This window comes from Apteryx rowi, unplaced genomic scaffold (assembly GCF_003343035.1).
Source record: "Apteryx rowi isolate R43461 unplaced genomic scaffold, aptRow1 scaffold_126, whole genome shotgun sequence".
In the NCBI taxonomy this organism is placed as follows: domain Eukaryota; kingdom Metazoa; phylum Chordata; class Aves; order Apterygiformes; family Apterygidae; genus Apteryx; species Apteryx rowi.
In genome coordinates this window covers 1,674,429-1,693,122 of record NW_020447486.1, presented here as the reverse complement: position 1 = coordinate 1,693,122, position 18,694 = coordinate 1,674,429, and the positions used below count along the sequence as shown (strand labels likewise).

Here is an 18,694-nt window from a genome sequence, read left to right as displayed (position 1 = left end):
TTTCCAGATTTGTGAATCATACCAATGCAGAAGACTGTATTATTTCTGAAGAAGTAACTTTTAATGGAAATAAGTATAACATGAAATAGGGAGTTAAACAGCAAACAGAAATATAGAGTGTTTTTCCTGAGTGATATCTCTTTCTATGTTTACGTTTAAGGAGTTACGATGCAAATGGTGGCAAATTTCTAAATTGTGCCAATACTAATGTTGAAATTACTAGTGAYGGGCTACAGTATTGATCAGAATAATGATGTGCCTCTAGCTAAGACCGAGAAAAATCAACTAGGAACATATGACCTGGTAATTTTCTGGTTTATAGAAGGTCAGCTACAGAGATAACATTGCCATCTAATAGCCTAGGTTTAGATGTGATACTTATCTGTGCAAGTTAAGAATGGCATGAGAACACAGGGGCGGTAAGTCATGAACATGCTGACAAGTTATCACCCAGCAAGCGAAGATTGATGCCCTATCTGCAGCTCAGCTATTATACTTGTGTATGCTGCTTATAAAACAGAAGTATTAAAGATGGGCAAAATGGGTTGTCAGTCAAAACGCTGATGACATTAAGAAGGTATTTTTATTTCAAAACTTCATATCTCATCAGCCATGATTTCAGAAACAACAGGATTGCTCAGATGCAATTAGCCACCCATGTTGTATAAATGAAGACTATGAGAGTGCTGATCTCTGTTATAACATTTATCTTCACTTCAAAGAAAAGACAGAACAATTCAGAGTAGTATCCCCTTGTCTCTTCACTCATGAAGATAAATTTTATAGCAGAAATAAGCTATAGTAAGTTACATATCTATATGTATTTAACTGATATCACCAAACAAAAAATATCGCTCACTACCAGCTGGCAAATCAAGTTGCATCTCAGGGCTCTGGTATTATCAGAGGGCAGTATTTCACAGCAGTGACATTTTAACCAATGTATTTCTCTCTACCAAATGTGATTAAGAAATGGTGACAATTTCCCAAGGTATCATAAACAAGTATAAAAACCTCGTACAAATTAAAGATCACTGTAAGTGGATTAAGTAGCTTCTGATATCACACTCCTGCTGTTCAATAAAGAACTATTCCTAGTCCCTTGAATTCTGATCTGAAGAAATCTAGAATATTTTTGGGGTTGCAAATACTGGAGGAAGGGCAGCTCTTACAACAGACATTCAAACAGAGACAAAAATAAAACAAAGAAAAATTCCATTTCTCTGCAGTGTTTTTTGTGAAAACAGTTTCTTTCACAATCTTAGAGTGTCCTTTAAATACATTAAGGAATTTTCTTTCTAATATAGTCACAAGCTCACTCATAATTTGGTGTTCTCACAAACTGTTCAAATCATGTCTCTGCTGATCGCATTATCAGAACTTTTTGTCTTGTTTAGCAATCCTGGTGTAGCCATACAGCATCTATCCAAAAGTACATATTTCATTGCTCACATGCATGCACCCACCTCCATCCACACAACTCCTTCATTTGAAATACATAAAGCACTTACTAGTCTAAGTCATGAATACAGTACATCTTAGCCCTATATCAGATTTATTGTAAGAAGATGGAATTCCCATTGAAAAAGCTTCATTTTTTAATTCAGTCAGCTTCTACTCTCTAATGACCAACATTGCCCTCAGAAGATGACTGAGAGTGGATTTTCAGAGGAGCTGAAAATGACATCTGGGCACCTAATTCCTATAGGTTTACAAGTCATAGAATCACACCATAATTTAGACTGGAAGGGACCTCTGGAGATCACCTGCCCCTGCCTCTGGCTTAAGGCACGGACAGCTCAGATCATGATAAGTCCCCCCTAGATGCTTTTTTTTTTAAAAAGGTCTTTGGATTCCTTCCATAAATGATGGATTTTGCAGAACAGCAGAACATTAATATATTGGATTAAATTCTGTTTTCATTTTCATCGATATTATACTTCTATAAATCAACTTCAGTGAAGGTATTCCAGATTTATACTAGTGCACTCAGAAAACAGAATCAGACCTTTCTTAAAAATGGTTTCTTGAATCAAACCTAATAGTAGAGGAGTAATTGATATGCTACAAAACAACTCCTTTTGTCAGTGATTCTCTTCACTGTGGGTCTTTTGCAAGCCTATATTTATATTTCTTGCATTGTGTTTTTATAAAGGTATATACATGTGTATACTATATTTGAAGAATGTTTCAAATTCAGGATAATATTTTAATATTGCAATAATGTAGAAATATACCAAGTATTACTGAACTCTGAAATCAAAGCGGGATACAAATCTAGTCATTTGCATTTACGTCACAAAAGCAGGCTAAAATTTGAACAATGTGATGACCTTTGGGCAAAATCTTAGGAGTCCAAGGTCTTGATCTAATTTGTAGATGCGTTTATATTAAGATGGAAAAAAATAATGTTTAGGATTAACCTCTATATTAAAGATAAAGGGATGGCTTAATTTAGCCAGTTTGGCCGCAGGAACATAATCAAAAGGAGGAAAGTATCTCCTCTAAGCTTTGTGGTCTCCAAAGAAAAGATAAGGATGCCATGAGGCACACTCACTCAAAGACACGTGACAGAAGACAACTCTGCTTTTGCTCCTGACCTTGACTTCTAGCAGAGTGGTTCTCTGACAGCTGAGACAGTAGCTGGGCACCTCATAAGACTTGCACCATCTTTCAGAAGAGGAGGAGGCAGAACTGTTTATTCTGTAAGTGTGTGCAGCAAAAATTTTCTCTATGTAGCTTTCGAACTGCAGGTAAGAGCTTTCCAAAGTCCCTCTGTACATGAAAGCTGCCAATGGGATTTTTAAATTGACAGGTGGTTTGGGCTGTTGACCTCAGCTTTGATACTGACAGAGGTAAATTGCTATGAGCTGGTATTGGGCACCTTACAATGCCTAATGAAGAGCTCCTTATAGCTCAAGATTTCTTGTCCTTGTGAATGGTATAATATCTTTATAGCATGGTGATACTAATATATACTTACTGTGCACTTTCTGTTGCTGCTTCATTACACTACTTTAAGATGATTTGCAGTTATGTCTCATACTCTAGCACTTTTCTTACAGTATACAACTAAATCATATTAGATTAGCAAAGAAATATATTGACAGAACCTGGAGGAACATACTGATTTTACACTTTCTTCCAATCATTTATTATGAATTCTCTGCCCAGTCCCACTTAGTAGACATATTCTGGGGGGGGGGGGGGCAGATTTTGCAGGGAACAATGACAGTAACTACCATAAAAGATTCTTATTGTTTTCATTTGTTACTGTGGCAATAACAAAAAGGAGTCCAAACAGAAGGCTATGATGGCTAMGGAGAGCATGATGGCATAAAGGAAAGCATAAGATGGTAAAATTGTCTATATTTCAATATATGCATTGCCATTAAATGGGCTTTGAATATCATGATTGCAGAGGTTCAGAATGGGACCAACTAGTAATAAATAAATGCTAATTTAATAAAGAGTAAGAGAATGCTCCCCAAACTCTACAAAATAAGGCTGTAATTCCACTAAGGGGGCTCTTGTGACATAAGCCATGTTAGCAAAGCTCAAGTGATTTGTCAATGTCATCAGAACCCTGGGGTAGAATTACAACTTTAATTTATGGGTATTTCAGGGATTTATAACTGGAAATCTGTGGTACCCCTGGAATCCACAAGAGGTGCAGAGATGCTACAAAGTAAATTGTTATTGCTAAACTTCTAATAGGAAGCAGTGTTGTCGAAAAGCAATAAAGGCAGAAGTCTGTTGGTATTGTTTAGAGAAGTATTTTTAGGATAACGATACCTCCAGCAATTTTAAAATCTAATTTCTCATTCATGCATTGCACCAGCCTGAGTGGCAGGTGACTTGATGCCTGCAGTACAAGGTAAGAAATTCAGAGATATTCCTGATCCCGACTTAATAAAAACACACTTCAGCTGCAGAGTCCAGCTGATTCTCTGTTGCTAGCTGTGGGAGTAAGCTAGTTCTGCTTGAAGGCCAGGAGCTTCATGTACAGAACTGCCGAACTCACGAACCAACTCCCAGAGTTACAAGTGCCCAGAAACTTGGCTTCTTTAAATTTTTTCATTTTTAAGTTTAATGACCTTCAGTAGTTAGATAGGTTCTAGGAAAAAAAACAGATTTCTTATTTTCCACTTTCACATGGAGAAATACATGAGGAGCAATTTGCCAAGTTGGCATAATCATTGAGATGGAATTTCCTTACAATCTTGTGAGTTATACCTCTGGAAGAAAGTGCCTCAGTGAAAGACCTTTCAAAATATGATAAAGTCTAACGAACCTGACCTCCTAATGTAAAATAAATCCTGCTTGATGGGGTTAGCTCTCATTATATCCCACATTCCCTTCTCAGCCAAGACATTTGCTCCAACAAGACCACCATTCAGTCAAGTTAATTTACCAGTCCTGGAGAAGTAAGGGAAGCTTTGCCGAGGGACTCTTGTTCTCTACTGTTTAAATAAAGGAGCTATGTTTCCAGAAAAGTATATTATACCACTGAATGCATTTCTGAGTTAAGGGATGAATTCTGAAACATTTTACTACAAGGACCCTAAAGGTGGAGTCAGAATATTAAGTGTACTGTTGCCTGGGTAGTAACAACCTGATAAAAATCTCAATCAAAGAAAAAAAACTAGAAGAATACTGAAGAAAATCTAACTTTCCCACTACAAAAATTTTGTCAGGCCAACAACACTGCATCTGGTTTGATGCTATAATCAACAGAAGATACATATGTTGAGTAGTATTACCAGCATTACTGTGTAGGACTTTCTGGTAAGGAGACAATAAAAAACTTTTCCTGTTGCAAATACATATTTTGAAAACGTATGAAAAGTGTGATAGAGACAAAATACAGACATTCCCCTCAAATGAAACACAGACCAAATCAAAGCCTATCAGTATCCCATTTCCTGCATCTGCGAAGGAAAATGAAATGGCTCCATGAAGAAGGAGACCACAGTATATAGAATCAGCTGTGTACCTAGACTGTTATGACTCCCAAATCTCCCATCTGGATTAAACTCAGGAAAATCTATACTCTGAGGAGAATAAATCAACAATTTATTATTTATGGAGTAACAGAGGAGAACTAGGATATCTCGGAAATTAATGGGAGAACTACAGGTATTCAAAAGCTCATACTGGTTTCTGAGTCATAGCAGAGTGAAAAATGATGCAATGAGAACCTAAGTGCATGTTTGCTACTCAGGTGGGGCTCTAATTCAGATTTCAGATAGCTTTGCAACTGCTGAGCCAACTGACATTATAGAGGGAAAAATAGCAGTGATCCTTTCCTTACCTGCTATCGGGAAGAAACATACAGTACCATGCTATCACAGGACCGCACTGCACTTGTGCTCCATATAAAAAATATGTAATGCCTCAGTGCTATTTGTAGGAGAATTGAGGAAAATCATATATCCATAAACCACAATACAGGAGCTTTGTTAAGATTCCCCCAAAAGACACTGAAGCTTGCTGCATCCAGGCAGGCTATCTCAACAGACTTAGAATGAAAAAGGGGAGTTGATCTTTTAGAAGTAGTTTTCGTCTATTTTTCCCCCACTTCCTTCGCAGGGAGTTTAGCGTTTCCCCCATCATTTTCCTCCATACTGTTGAAATCCGCTGTTTGACGCTTGGAGYGAGGAATCTCACAATGGACCTAAGCCCAGCTTGATGAGATGCACCTGAACTCCTGCCGGTAGTGTTGAAGGCAACAATTTGGAATAGGGTTTGATTTGGCTTATATCAATGAATCCATTCAGTATGTTCTGAGTAATTACTAACATCAAAGTTTAGCCCTTCTACAGAAAAACAGCAGCTATTGCAGTACCAGGGAAAAGGATATTGTTTAAAGAGGTTTATGAGAGACCGGACAGTTCTTAAAATCTGATGATTTAGTAATAATAATCTTCCTACAGCTAAACTAGGAAAGAACAGAAGTAGGATTATTAAAAGAAAAGCTCCTGATTTCCAAAAGTTGATATAATGGCTAAAAAATGAAGAACTGAGAATAAACACAGCCTGAGATAAATATGGCAGACATGTCAAAAGTTGCTTTCTGCTGAGGAAAAGCTTGGTTGGTCACTACCATATTGCCCACCTGGGCACTACCCACTACTATTTTATTTTCAGGAACTGAAAATAAAATTGGCAAGATCTTTTCTCTGTTTCCATGACGAGAACTGCAGCTTACTGGCACAGCTGATACACAGAGCACATGTATGCAGGGACAAGCACTTGAAGATGATGATCTTTATTTTACAGTCATTTTTACTTGCTGGTTCAAATTTAGTCCTGTACGTTACTTAGGAACAATAGCGAGTGACAAGTGTGCACTAAAAGGTGTATGGATAACATGACCTAACATGCTTCCTTCTATTTCTGTCCTTTTTGATTCAGGAAAGCACTGAAGCAAATGAGTAATCACATTTTAATTTTCATCCAGATTTAAGCAAATACTGAAAATTTATCATGGATTTAAGTGATATACTGAGCAAGGCTGGAATTATTCACATGCATAAGACTGAGTTTATGTTGAAACCTTTCTTGAAGTGGGGCCCAAATCTGATGCTTTAATTTGGGTAACACACTGCCTGTTATCCCCTTCATAGCTTCATGACTGAGCCCTGGAATTCTATTTATAAAGTCTCTTTAGTAATGTTGCCAGTAAATTAGTGACTAATGGAGCTCCTTAAAGCTACTACTTACTGGATATTAGAGCCTTCAGGATGCAATAGTGTATCACAAAACTACATGTATGAAGGTTACAATGAATGACAGAACTTTTGGATTAGATTGGTTTTTGGCTTATATTGAATCATTTTTTAAAACAGGCATAGACATAACATCCTCTTTTTTCCTTAGAGCTTGTGCCAAAAAAAATAGTAAGTTTGCAAATGGATATTAAGCAATGCCAGATATTTTCTGGGTTTGTTTTAACAAATTAACCCTTTGTGTTCTTTTCTGATGTCCAAATAATTGTATTGGAAGCAGATGTTCTACGAAAATTGACAAGATCAGAAAACATTATGCTCGCTTATTAACATACTGTTTAATATTCACTACAACCTGTTTTAAAGAACAACAATGTGTTAACATTTAGGCCAGGAGGGATTTCTGTACACTATATAGTACTTGATGCAGCTTGTTTATGCAACAATCTGACAGATACAATTAATTTCATGAAAACGACCAGGGTATAGCATAATGGCATATTATCTTTAAAGTAACAGAACACACTTTTTCTTTGAAAATCAGAACTTAATTAGATCACCTAACTTCAGGATGCAGAGGAAAGCCCTAAAAGGATGAAGTTCATTCTAAACAATAGTTGAATAAAAAAATGGTAGTTTTTATATAGAGAATAATAGGAAAATCTCCAAACAAGACAGTGAAGTAACAAGTACCTCCAACAAATGCATCTCCAGCTCCATTGGTATCCACAATTTCACTCTGATCACTCACCAACACAGGGAAAGTAGTTACTTCATTTTCTATAATAGAGGAGGAGAATAAAACATCAGTTACTTGCAAATATGACTCAGAAAAGCAAAACAGTGTAGAGCAAAACAATTCAAAACTGCAACACTGATCTTTAACATAATGATTTGGATAAAAATAGATTTGGCTTATAATTCAATCTGTATTTACTGCACAGGAATATGTAACTACAGCTGATCAAGCTATCTGTTGTGGACATTTTCATAGTTATTTTCAGCCTCATCTSTTTTCTTGATCTCCTAATATTAAGGGCAAGGGAAAAAAGTAAGTCAGGAGGAATACCATTAAACACATGGACATATGGAAAAGACCAAGAGAAATCCATCCTGCCAAAACTAGTGCTTCCTATCAGTCACAGAGAGGTGATGTAGCCTCCAGAATAGCCAGTCCAAGCCTCCAAAAGTTCAACAGAAATTGCTGCATTAGAAAAAAACAGAATGAAAGTGGACTAACTAAAACAAAACTGTGAAATAAGGAGCACGAATTAGTATATATCAAAGTGCTTTCAAACTACCTCTTTGTTAAAAAAAAAAAAAAAWGCATGTATGCAAGGAGCCTCCATCTGACTAGATTTGGTTTCAAGACTGTAACGACTTCATCCTTTTCTTTAGTATTTCCTTTTTTAAAAGTATTTCCTTCTCTGCAGCTCCCTGCCCTCTACTGGCACTCGCTAAACCTGTTTCAATAGGTGGATACTCAGTATCTTCACCTCCCATTCACTGCCACACCACAGCTCAACATAATTACACCACTTAGGTATGATAACTTTAGAGTTCTAGGGTTATAAATTTAATATATGCCACTAATTAATCAGCTAGGACTTTCCAGGTGGTAATGTCATAATGACGTGATAAAAATATAATTACCACCTTGTCACAATACCTTGTTAAAGTGTAAATTACCCCTGTAACAGAGCCAATGGAAGTTCTGCCTCTGGTAGTCAGTATGCATTAAACTGTCTCAGAGCAAACAGATTGTCCTTTGGCAGACAGCAGGAATTAAAAAAGGGGAGGGGGGGAGAAAAGCCTGTCAACCAGTGAAAATGAAAACCATCAGAGCTGCCTCCTTTTAATTTTTGGTAAAAATAGACATAAAATGGGAAATAGATCGCCCAATAGCTAAAAGCTGGAGGTATGTATGTAGTTTCTTCACTGTCCAGCAACAGAGCACACCATAAAAATCATTCTCACACTGCCTTACACAGTTGCAAACAAGGAAATCCAGTTCGGGAAGCACATAAAGAATTCACAGTCTCAAATCAGGCAAGCCTGTGTATGCTGCAGAGGTACCAGAAGGATCCTGGTTTCTGTGAAATGCAGTGTATCAGCTCTACTGCTCCTCACCATCTGCTACTAAGTGAACCAGGCAGATATAATGATGCTGCCTCCAGAGGGAACTGTTGGCTGGCCCACCAGGAGGGGAGGGGAGCATTAGCAACAACCATCCATGAGAGGCAAAGGAAAAAGGGTAATGAAAAACATAAGATGAATATTCCAATTAAAGAACAGGTTTCAGTCAGTTCTCAGTGCATCCTACTCTCTATCCTGTTAAGAAAGCTATTTAGAAACCTACTTCAACGCTGTGTTGTACTCTTAAGATAGTCTTCAAGAGCAATGTTTTTCAGTAATTTTAACAGGATTCATTTGAATTGGAAATCAAGAAAGAGAGGTCTTATATTAAGCTCTGCCAGGAGAGCAGAGTGTATTCATCCATTTCATAAGAAACTATATATGATTTGCTCTAGACAATGCAAAAACAATCAGTAAAGTGATAAATCTATTGAAGACACATTGTAATAAACTAACCTGCTTCCTTCTCGAGTGTGCGCAGCCACATACAGATGTTCCACATTAAGCACATGCGCACACTTGCCTATGCATACAAATGTACATGTTTGGGCACAGAGAGTGAATAATGCACACAGATTGTATTTTGGATGCCATAAGTGGGGGTTGGCATCAAGTAAGACTCTGTATTCAAGCAAACTTACACAAATGAAAGTTTTCACCATCATCTTTCTCCTTGCTTTTCCTCCTGAGTCTTGCTTCCTTCCCTAAGCTCCCTCTAGTACTTTCRGGCAAGCATTGCACTACAAGCTCTTATTCTATCCTATCTGAGGTAGATGTAAATGTAAATAACTGAATTATTCTAAAAAACCAAACACAACAATGAATTCAGTTGGTATGAGGGCAAGCTTATTTATTGATCACAGTTTTCCACCTCTATGTGGGTCATACATTCTGCCTCCCTTTGTCTATAACTTTACATATTTTCAAGTGGGGCAATAATCTCATATTTTGAAGTATTGATTTTTCAAGAGCAACTAGCATGGCTTTGGAGTACATACTGCATTGTAAAGATAATAGCATCTGCACATACTGCAAATATCCAATACAGCAAATTATGTTTCTTTAACCTTATGAGAACTTCTACTAGCATAATATAGAACACTGATATGTTTAAATCTATATTTAACAACAACACACATTAAAAGATGCACCAAAATAATACTGATGTTTTTTTCTTTCCCTCACAATAATGAAGTCGCTTAGAATTAACGTTCCCAATAAGTTACTTTTCTAGGTCTATGCAACAGCATATAAAATAGCTAACATCTCTCACTGATCTCAGTCTTGTAACAAACAGGCACAACAGGGTGAATTAAGATGAAGCAGAAGTCTCGATTCTGAATATACTTGCTTTTGTGAGTTTAATGTTACTTTAATTTCATTTTTGTGTGTGATCTATTATATTATAAAACTCCCAAATCCATCATAGTGAACATAGAGACACCTTGGCTAAGTGCACTGGTCATCAGTGGCCTTGCTTTTCAAAGTCAGTTCTGATTTCATTTATCATTCTGAGAGCTTATGAAATAAAGAATAATTACATAAGTGTTTTGAAATCCAAGTGCTGCTCCTCTGGGCATAATATCCAGTGTTCTATTTTTAAGCAACAAATATCTTCTATGGTAAACACACTCAGATAGAGCCCATTCCATCGTGGTATCATTTCTGGGAAGCCAGAACAGGGAGTGTAAATTGCAGCAAGGTGTCTATAATTAGGAAAATTTAGTAACAAGCATTTGTGAAATCTGAAATCTTGGGACTTTSATTCAGCTCTGACAATGATTTCACAGTGTTGAGTAACTCCAGTGACTACAACTGCTTTAGAATGATGATTTAGAAATAATCCAAATCAAACAATTAATGTAGTGATTTCATAGGCTGAAGACAATATTCACAGATGAATCAGAATCAGCTCATTGGCAAATTTAGTTACTGTTAATTTGTCACATTAGATACATAAAGATGTGAAAACTATCTATATTTTCCTCAGGCAAAAATATGTACTAGGATGTCTAGCTCAAGATATTTTTTCAGGTAAAACAGTCTGGAGAGATAATAATTGGAGAACAATATTAATTGAAAAAACAGTCCTCCTTCCATTCTAAGACATAGAGAAATTTAAGCTCCCAAATGAACACAGGTCTATTTCATGGTGTTAACTGAAACAATCAAACTCTGATGATAGCTGCAAAAACTACAGGTCTGTCTTTAAACCAAATTAGAATCACAGACTACACGTCTACTCTTAGTACAGTAATAAACACCAGCAAGCAATCATTACATCCAATTAGGCTGAGTACTTTCCTTAACTGGGTCATTTGCCAGTCTCTCTTGCTCTTAAAAGTAGATTAAATGTGTAAACTTACATTTAATTACCTGTAACAGAACTCTTATGGGCAACATGTTGGACTGTCCTTAATTTTGTATTAAAATAAAATAAAATGAGGAAGCGAGTCCTAAAATACATACAAAAAATGTCTAGCTATTTCCTCAAATAAGCTTTTGATCTGTGGGCTGATAGTGGTAGTACAGATGCTTACAAGATGGAGACACACTCATGCTTCTTTTGTGAGCTTTAACTTGTAAAAAAAGAACAACTGCAAAACAGAATTCTGCCCCATCTCCTCCCCACCCCCATCCTCTCTAATTTTCTTTAGATCAGGGGCCAAAAACAGATAAAAAGAAAGAGAAAGAAAGGACAGGAAAAACATAACAGAAGATAGGAACCTAAGCTCAAAACCTATAAATGTCTCTGGACAGCCATGAGGTAAGGAGTAATAAGAAAAGTATTTGGAACAAACCCATGTCAGCTTGGATGATTCTGAGCTCTTACCTCTCTCCAAAATTAAAAAAAGCAGCCTGTAGGCTCTAAGCTTCTTCACCTTCTTCAGCACATTAATGCATCTTTTAAAATTAGCAGGATAATAATATTTTCTCCTGTTTTTTTCTACAGTAGAAACTACTGTTGTTACTGTATTTGGCACACAGATAACAGATTTGATACATAAATCCAATAGATACTGTAATTCTCAGACCACGATCAGCACAGCACTGTCCAAAGTCATAAGGGAGCGTCGGGACGGCACTGTGTGCTGAACCCCCAGTCAGAAATACTTGGACTTTCAATAATAATGTATTTCAAACCTGTCAGTGTCGATTCAACCTGTCATTTCRAGGCAAACAGAAGGAGATCCTGCATTTTCAGGCTGGGACTTTCAGATAGCTGTTCTGCATGAACATTACAGACCCCCTGGCACTTTCTGTGTGCATGTTAACTTTGCCTTATTTTCATGCCAACATTTCCCCTCTCCTACATCTATTTCTGTGCACTGTGTGGCCTCGTATTGCAGCTATCTAGGGCTTGACAGAGAAATAAGGAATTTATTTGTGCAAGGCAATGGAATTAAATAGCGTAATGAGTGAGATGCAAGTCAGCCACATGCTTTGGGATCTTTCTAATCAAATATCTTAATAATACAAAACAAAGGATGCTGTATTCTAATGTGTTCAATATGTAGCCAAGAAAACTTTATAACTAGGAATACAGAAGTCTTTATTGATATAATAAACAATGTTACTCAAAACAAGTCATACAGTAGCTGCCATTTACGATGCATTTGTACGTCTATGGTATGATACCACTAATTAATATAAATATTAATATATTTACATAATAAAATATCCAGATAGTGCTACTAGGCTAAAATTCTCCTTGCAGCTCACTAACCAAAAAAAAGCACATAGAGCTATGTTGGCCAGGATGCAAAGAGCTGTCCCTCAGAGGCAGCTAGTTCATTTACAGTAGGAACAGAGAAGGAATATGATGCCAAAGACTTTGAACCTTGTACAGCTCTACTTGTGGTCCTACAGGTAGGTATCTGTAGGGGGGAAAGACAGCGTGCAGACCCTGCTTCCCCTCTCTTCTAGGGTAAAGTTAATGCAAGGATGTCCAGTGTAACCTGTCTTCCCTTTATAGTTCTGCCCAAACGTTGTCCCATTATCTAGTCAAGAGTATTTTTATTCACAAGTCATATTCGTAGCATCTTATTAAGGTATGATTCACAGGATTAGAGTTAATAGAGGAAAGAAGATTGTTCCAAAGGAACAAATTCATACACCGACTTCTCCCTCTCCATCAGCCATCAACAATGATGTAAAATTAAACAATATTCTTACACCCAGCATGTATCCACTGAACCTCTATGCCTGATTCTTGATACAACATCACTCCTTTGAACTAACTCTTGATTTATACCATCATGAGATCAGACGCTGCATCTCTATATCTAGTTACAACAACTGTAAAAATGTAACAGCATCACCTAATGACTCATGAATAGTTTTTATAGGCCAAATGTGTTTTGTTTACTTTACAGAAGGTGTGAGAGCCACTTAACCTTTGAAATTCTCCGTACCATCACTGCCAATGCCATAAGCTGAAGCTCTACTTTATTTCTGATATTAATTAATTGTTTTGTTTGTACAATTAAACAAAACACTATAACTGTAAAAGATGGGGAAACATGAGGAGGTCAACAGAAGACACTATGGTTTTGCTTCAGTTTGGCGCTAATATAATTTTTATATATATACATATATGGAAAAACTGCCCCAAAGAACAAGCTGCTGAATTTTTCTGGCATGTGTCACAATGTTTAAAGTTTAGAATGGCAATGAACTCTGTTGAAAAAGCCTTTCTGAGCACACAAGACTACTGCCATTTGCCCGCTAGGCACAGCTTTCAGAGGGAGCTGAAACTGTGTCCACTGAACTGCCAGAAAATGCACTCCTCTAACTCAGCACGGCTGCTAAAGACATAAGGTAGCGCTCAGAATTAAATCATTTTCCTGTGATCTCTCTCTGCACCAGGAAAGGGTTGAAGGTCAAGGAAAGGCAAAGGAAGTGAAGTCATAGGCACCGAAATTAAGAAAAGCTTAAAACTTCTGCAAATGTTACACTGACTCAACACAATGGCTGTCCTGGAATTACTATAAAAAGCTCAGATTAAAATCAGTCCTGAAGACAGAGGAGATGGGTTACAATAAACTAAACTCCTGAACTGCATGATCCTAGTCTGTATGGAGAACGCRGGGCGCGTATCCCCATTTGTGTAACTACAGTTTTACATCAGCTGCTCATTGCTCTCCTGCAATGAGTCTAGCCCGACCAGCCAAAGTCCAGTGCGACATAAAAGCACATCAGGCCTCAGATATTAACAAACGTAGATCTCTGCTCCTGCACTGTAAATCCTATGTGATTTGGTTTGGCAAGTGTACACCATATTACATCCTTAAAAGTTAAATCCAAACCAAACCCCCCAAACTGGTAATTTTTGAGTTGTATATGGGAGTGGGAACGATGAACAAATCTCTATTTCTATCCATAAATCTAGGTAGCTCAAAGAAATCAAAACAAATGAGAATGATGACAACCGGAATTCCAATTTTCAGTGTCTGATTCAAAGAATACATCACATCTGTACGTCCAAGTTACAGTGACACATACTTTCTAGCTCCCACATGCTCTTCAACCTCCTAGAATTTGGCTATGTGGATCATGCAGAAAGAAAATATATTTCAGCTAAGGAAGCAGACCATGTACTTCACTTACTGTTTGCACTAACCCCCACACTAGCAAGAACGCATATATGTTTGTTTTCCATATCATGCTATTGTACAGACATATTTTAAATGACTACTAAAGCCAGACCATCAGAATACTGTCCTACGGGAGATTCTTCTGACAAATCCTGGTCCATAATCAAGTCAAAGCAAACCCTACCCAAAAGCTTATCAGGGCATTGGCCAAAAAAGGGAGAAAAACAGCATTATAATTTGATTTTGAGAAGAAAAACTGCATTATACATTTTTATACATTAAGCATATGGCCCTAATGGGGCATACACACCTGTCATAACTTGCAAGCTTTCTTAGCTATACCTCAGTTTCAGAGTGGTGAACACAGAAATCACATCATTTAAATAAATGCCATGTTATATGACAGCTTTGTTTATGCTACATGATAATCTGAGAAGCATAGGTCATCAGTGGAGGCAGAAATGGGCCCAAGGCATTTCTATTTTACTTGAGCATCAGTGAGACTGAAAAGAGAAGGAGTGAACATTAGATCACTACAGAGCAGTTTGAAGGAGCTTTTTCTTCTGGGAGAATTTATATTTAGTTTCATACATACAATCAGTCCATCAGAATGAAAGAGACAGCCTTTGCTAAAAATATTATTAAAAATAAGTTAATACATTCATATGTATGTATGTATACACACACAAACACACACACTTCTCCTTTTTTTAATTAATCAGATAGTATTCTTTCAGACATTGCTCAGGAATATATATCACTGAAATCCTAGACATTGCCTTTAAGTACTCAGATTCCATGTAGAAATCTTGTTTTTTCATTCTTTTAACTCAGAGGTCAAATTTTTAATTTTTACATTTATTTTTTCTTCTCATGATGTATTTGTAAATTCTCTGTTGCCTTAAATTAAGATCTCTCTAGACTACTTATTTATTTTTGAAGAATGAAACTTCCTTGCTAAATGAATTTTCTCAGGTTTTTGCAGGTTTTAGATCAATTAGAAGATGCCACTGCAGTGTTGGCTGAGATCTGTATTAATCTCGAAGGGAAAATATTCTGCTCTTAAAATACCAGTTAAAAACAGAGTAACTACACTGTTTTTAATGGAATTCTTTTAGACTTTTGCTAGTCTAGGAAGAGAATTTGGTCCAAAGTGAAGGAGTTTATTTTTTCCCTAAATTAGCTGCAAATCATTTCTTAGAGAATTAAATACCCCAACCTATGATCTCTGTAGGAACACTCAATCAGTTTATAAGTATTACCTAATTATTGCTGTAAGTAGAATGTTCAATCTACCACCTTTTAAAATATTTACACATACATTTTAATGTAAATTATGCAACACTGAATTTATACATTATTTACTACATAGCGAACTAAATTCATTTGGATACAGTTAACACAATGCCAGTTTTGAAAGACAGAGCTCTTGAATCACGTGTTTGTGTAACAAGCCCTTTAAAGCATGGCTGTAGGATATGGGCACTCATAAAGGTAACACAACAGCCTTTATAGTACACACACTACTGGCATTTACAGTAAACCCCAACACTATAAAAACAGGCTGCTTGACAAAACCAAAATAAGTAACCTAGGAGACAAATTAAAAATTTCCATCCTCCATCTCTGCAGAACCTTGTCAAGTTCAAAACACAGCCTGCCACTTTCAGCTACTTCTCTTTTAAAGTTTTATTTCCAAAACTATTAAATTGCTGAGTCATTCAGTTTTATGCTATTTTTAGTAAAAAAAAAAAAAAAAAAAAGGCAAGCAAAACCAAAACAATACATGGATCTTTTTGAAGCAATAATAAAAATTCAAAAAATTAAACTTAATTGGCACGTACAGCCAAGTTCAACCTGTGATCCTTTCAACCTTACTTGTATTTGCATACTGTCAAGCTGACCACCAATGTATGTATTAGAAGGAAGAACCAAAACCAGTTCCTGCTCTAAAGAGTTTCCAATCTGAAAAACAAGATTAGTAAGCAAGTAAATAAAGATGTATAGATAAAATGTGGACACTCTGCTGCTATACTTAAGTTATGAAGATCTTAATGAAGAAAGGCAAGAAGCAGATACCGCTGCTTTAAAAAAAAAACAGAATTGTATTTAATGTAGACGTGCAGGCTAAAACTCTGTTTATCCTACAGAGCGAGATCATTTCAACCACAACTTAGAAATGTGAAAAGAACGCTGGAAAATGCTTGTTACTTGTTCCTTTTAGACCTAATTCAGTATAAAACATATACTTAATGGTTATTTAGGCACAGTGCCCACTTTTTTTGGCCATCTTTTCCTAGRTGAAATAAACCCTGTTTAAAAAAAATTATTAAGACTTTCTATCTTACATTTTTCTTCTCTTATGGAAAAAAAATTAACTTATGTAACTTCGAATTTGCCAAATTTATACTTGCACCAAGTTTTTCTCATCTTTGCTGTGTGTTGTCTTTTCATTCACTTTCTTTCCCCCTGCCCTTTTCTGTCATTTGCGGATTCCTCTTGATTGCAGAAATGCCTGAGGTGTCTACAGGCTACCTGAAGCTGACTGTAGCCTACAATCCTAGCACAATTCAGTTTTTTATGTCAAAAAAAAGCTTAGAAGGTTTCATTTTTTCTCCATATAAATACCAGTCCGATCAGATCCAACAGCCTGATACTCAATGTCAGCAGCAGTGGTAGTACAGGGTGCCAGGAATGAACAAAGCTTCTCGGAAACACAGTCACATTTAGAGCAGTTTTTCCCGCTGAAAGCACTTGTCAGACTAGACCTTTGATCCAGTATTATTTTACTCATCCAGTCTCTATTTCCTTTTTCTGATTTCGTTCTTAAATGCCTGTTTATTTTGCAACAACATTCAGGCTGAAATTGGAAGAGCGGCGCTTTCCTCTGGTAGCTCTAACCTTTTCCTACTTGTTACGTTAACCACAAGCAGCTCTTGGAGGAGGCACTGGGAATTCAYCAGTACCCCCACTCCTCAAGGAGAAGGGGGCTGTCGCTGCCCACCAGTTCCTCTGATTCCAGCCACCCTAGCCTCTCCCTAGCAGTTTGGTCTGGCCTTGAAGAAAAACTCCATTTCCCTTTATCTGCCAAATTCTAATGTATTTTAATTTCTGCACTCATTTCCCAGCGCAATTTGATCTCACAGCCTCACATGCTCTCATCTTCTAGATCAGTGTAGCATCTAACCCAGAAGGTGACACACAATAAATACATTTCCAATATGAACATCTAACAGGCTTTGCTTTGTTTCTCTAAACATCTGTTTTGGTTGCACACACAAAGACCAGTTTATGGCTTCTGTATTCTGCCTTACACAATAACTGTCACTGATTTTTGAAATGTTTAAGCTGTCTGTATAGGCAGGAAATCCAAAAATGATCTTCAGGTGCCAGTTATAAAAATGTCAGTGCAAGAGGCAGATACTTACTTATATCCCATGATGCACTGGAGATTAAAAGAAAATTGCATTATTAGCACTCTACTAACTACAGCGTTTAACTGCTCACAGATGGAAGTTCATATTTGTGTAGTAATTTACAGTGTGCAGTAGGTACTGTAATCTAATTCACCACAATGCATAATTTTTGACCAACTTGCTGTTGTTAAATAATGCAAGTATTAGGTTATTAAATTTTTTACAATTAAGTGACTAAGAAAGCTGTTTATTGCCTTCCGTTATACCCTCTGTTAATAAGATCATTGTTGCAGATGTTCATGTATGCTGCATTGATGTTTAATGGTGCATGATGCTCTAGGTGGTTCCCATAACCTTGCTTTGTCTACTATGAGCTGACTCAATTGATATGATAATAGAGAAAAGAGGTCTGAAACAAGCTGGGCTGTACTGGCACAATTTGCATAACCTTTAAATTTGCCATCATTTGATAGCCAACTGCTCCTAAAAATTCTTATTCAGTTGTCAGTGACAACAATATACTGTACAAACAGCATTTTGCTGTTGGACAGGTGGGGAGAAAAGAGAGAGCATGCATAGTTTATTGCACTTTTATGTTCTATCAGGAAATGTACTCATTATCAAATTTATAAAGCCAACAATTTGGAACAGAGTTCTGCAGTTTCATTTGTGATCAATTGCTATTAGCCACAATGCATGGCCTGGCATCTTTTCAGGTTCACAGTATAATATCACAGTGTCAGATTACGAGGGGTATAAATATTTGGTTCTCTGATGTAGTTTTGACTGCTAATCACTGGGGCCAGGAGAGTAA

The 18,694-nt window shown here is 36.8% G+C and overlaps 1 protein-coding gene across 7 annotated transcripts in view; it reads right to left on the bottom strand.

Moving 5' to 3' along the window:
• Window positions 1-18,694, bottom strand: part of ADK (adenosine kinase) — a 301,193-nt gene that overhangs the window by 12,365 nt on the left and 270,134 nt on the right. For 6 of the 7 annotated variants that reach the window (XM_026055767.1, XM_026055766.1, XM_026055762.1 and 3 more), the window contains one exon: window positions 7,425-7,511. In XM_026055767.1, the coding sequence (XP_025911552.1) occupies window positions 7,425-7,511 (87 nt within the window). Of the gene's footprint in view, window positions 1-7,424; window positions 7,512-18,694 lie in introns of those variants that run through there. The other variant, XM_026055768.1, reaches the window with a different exon arrangement.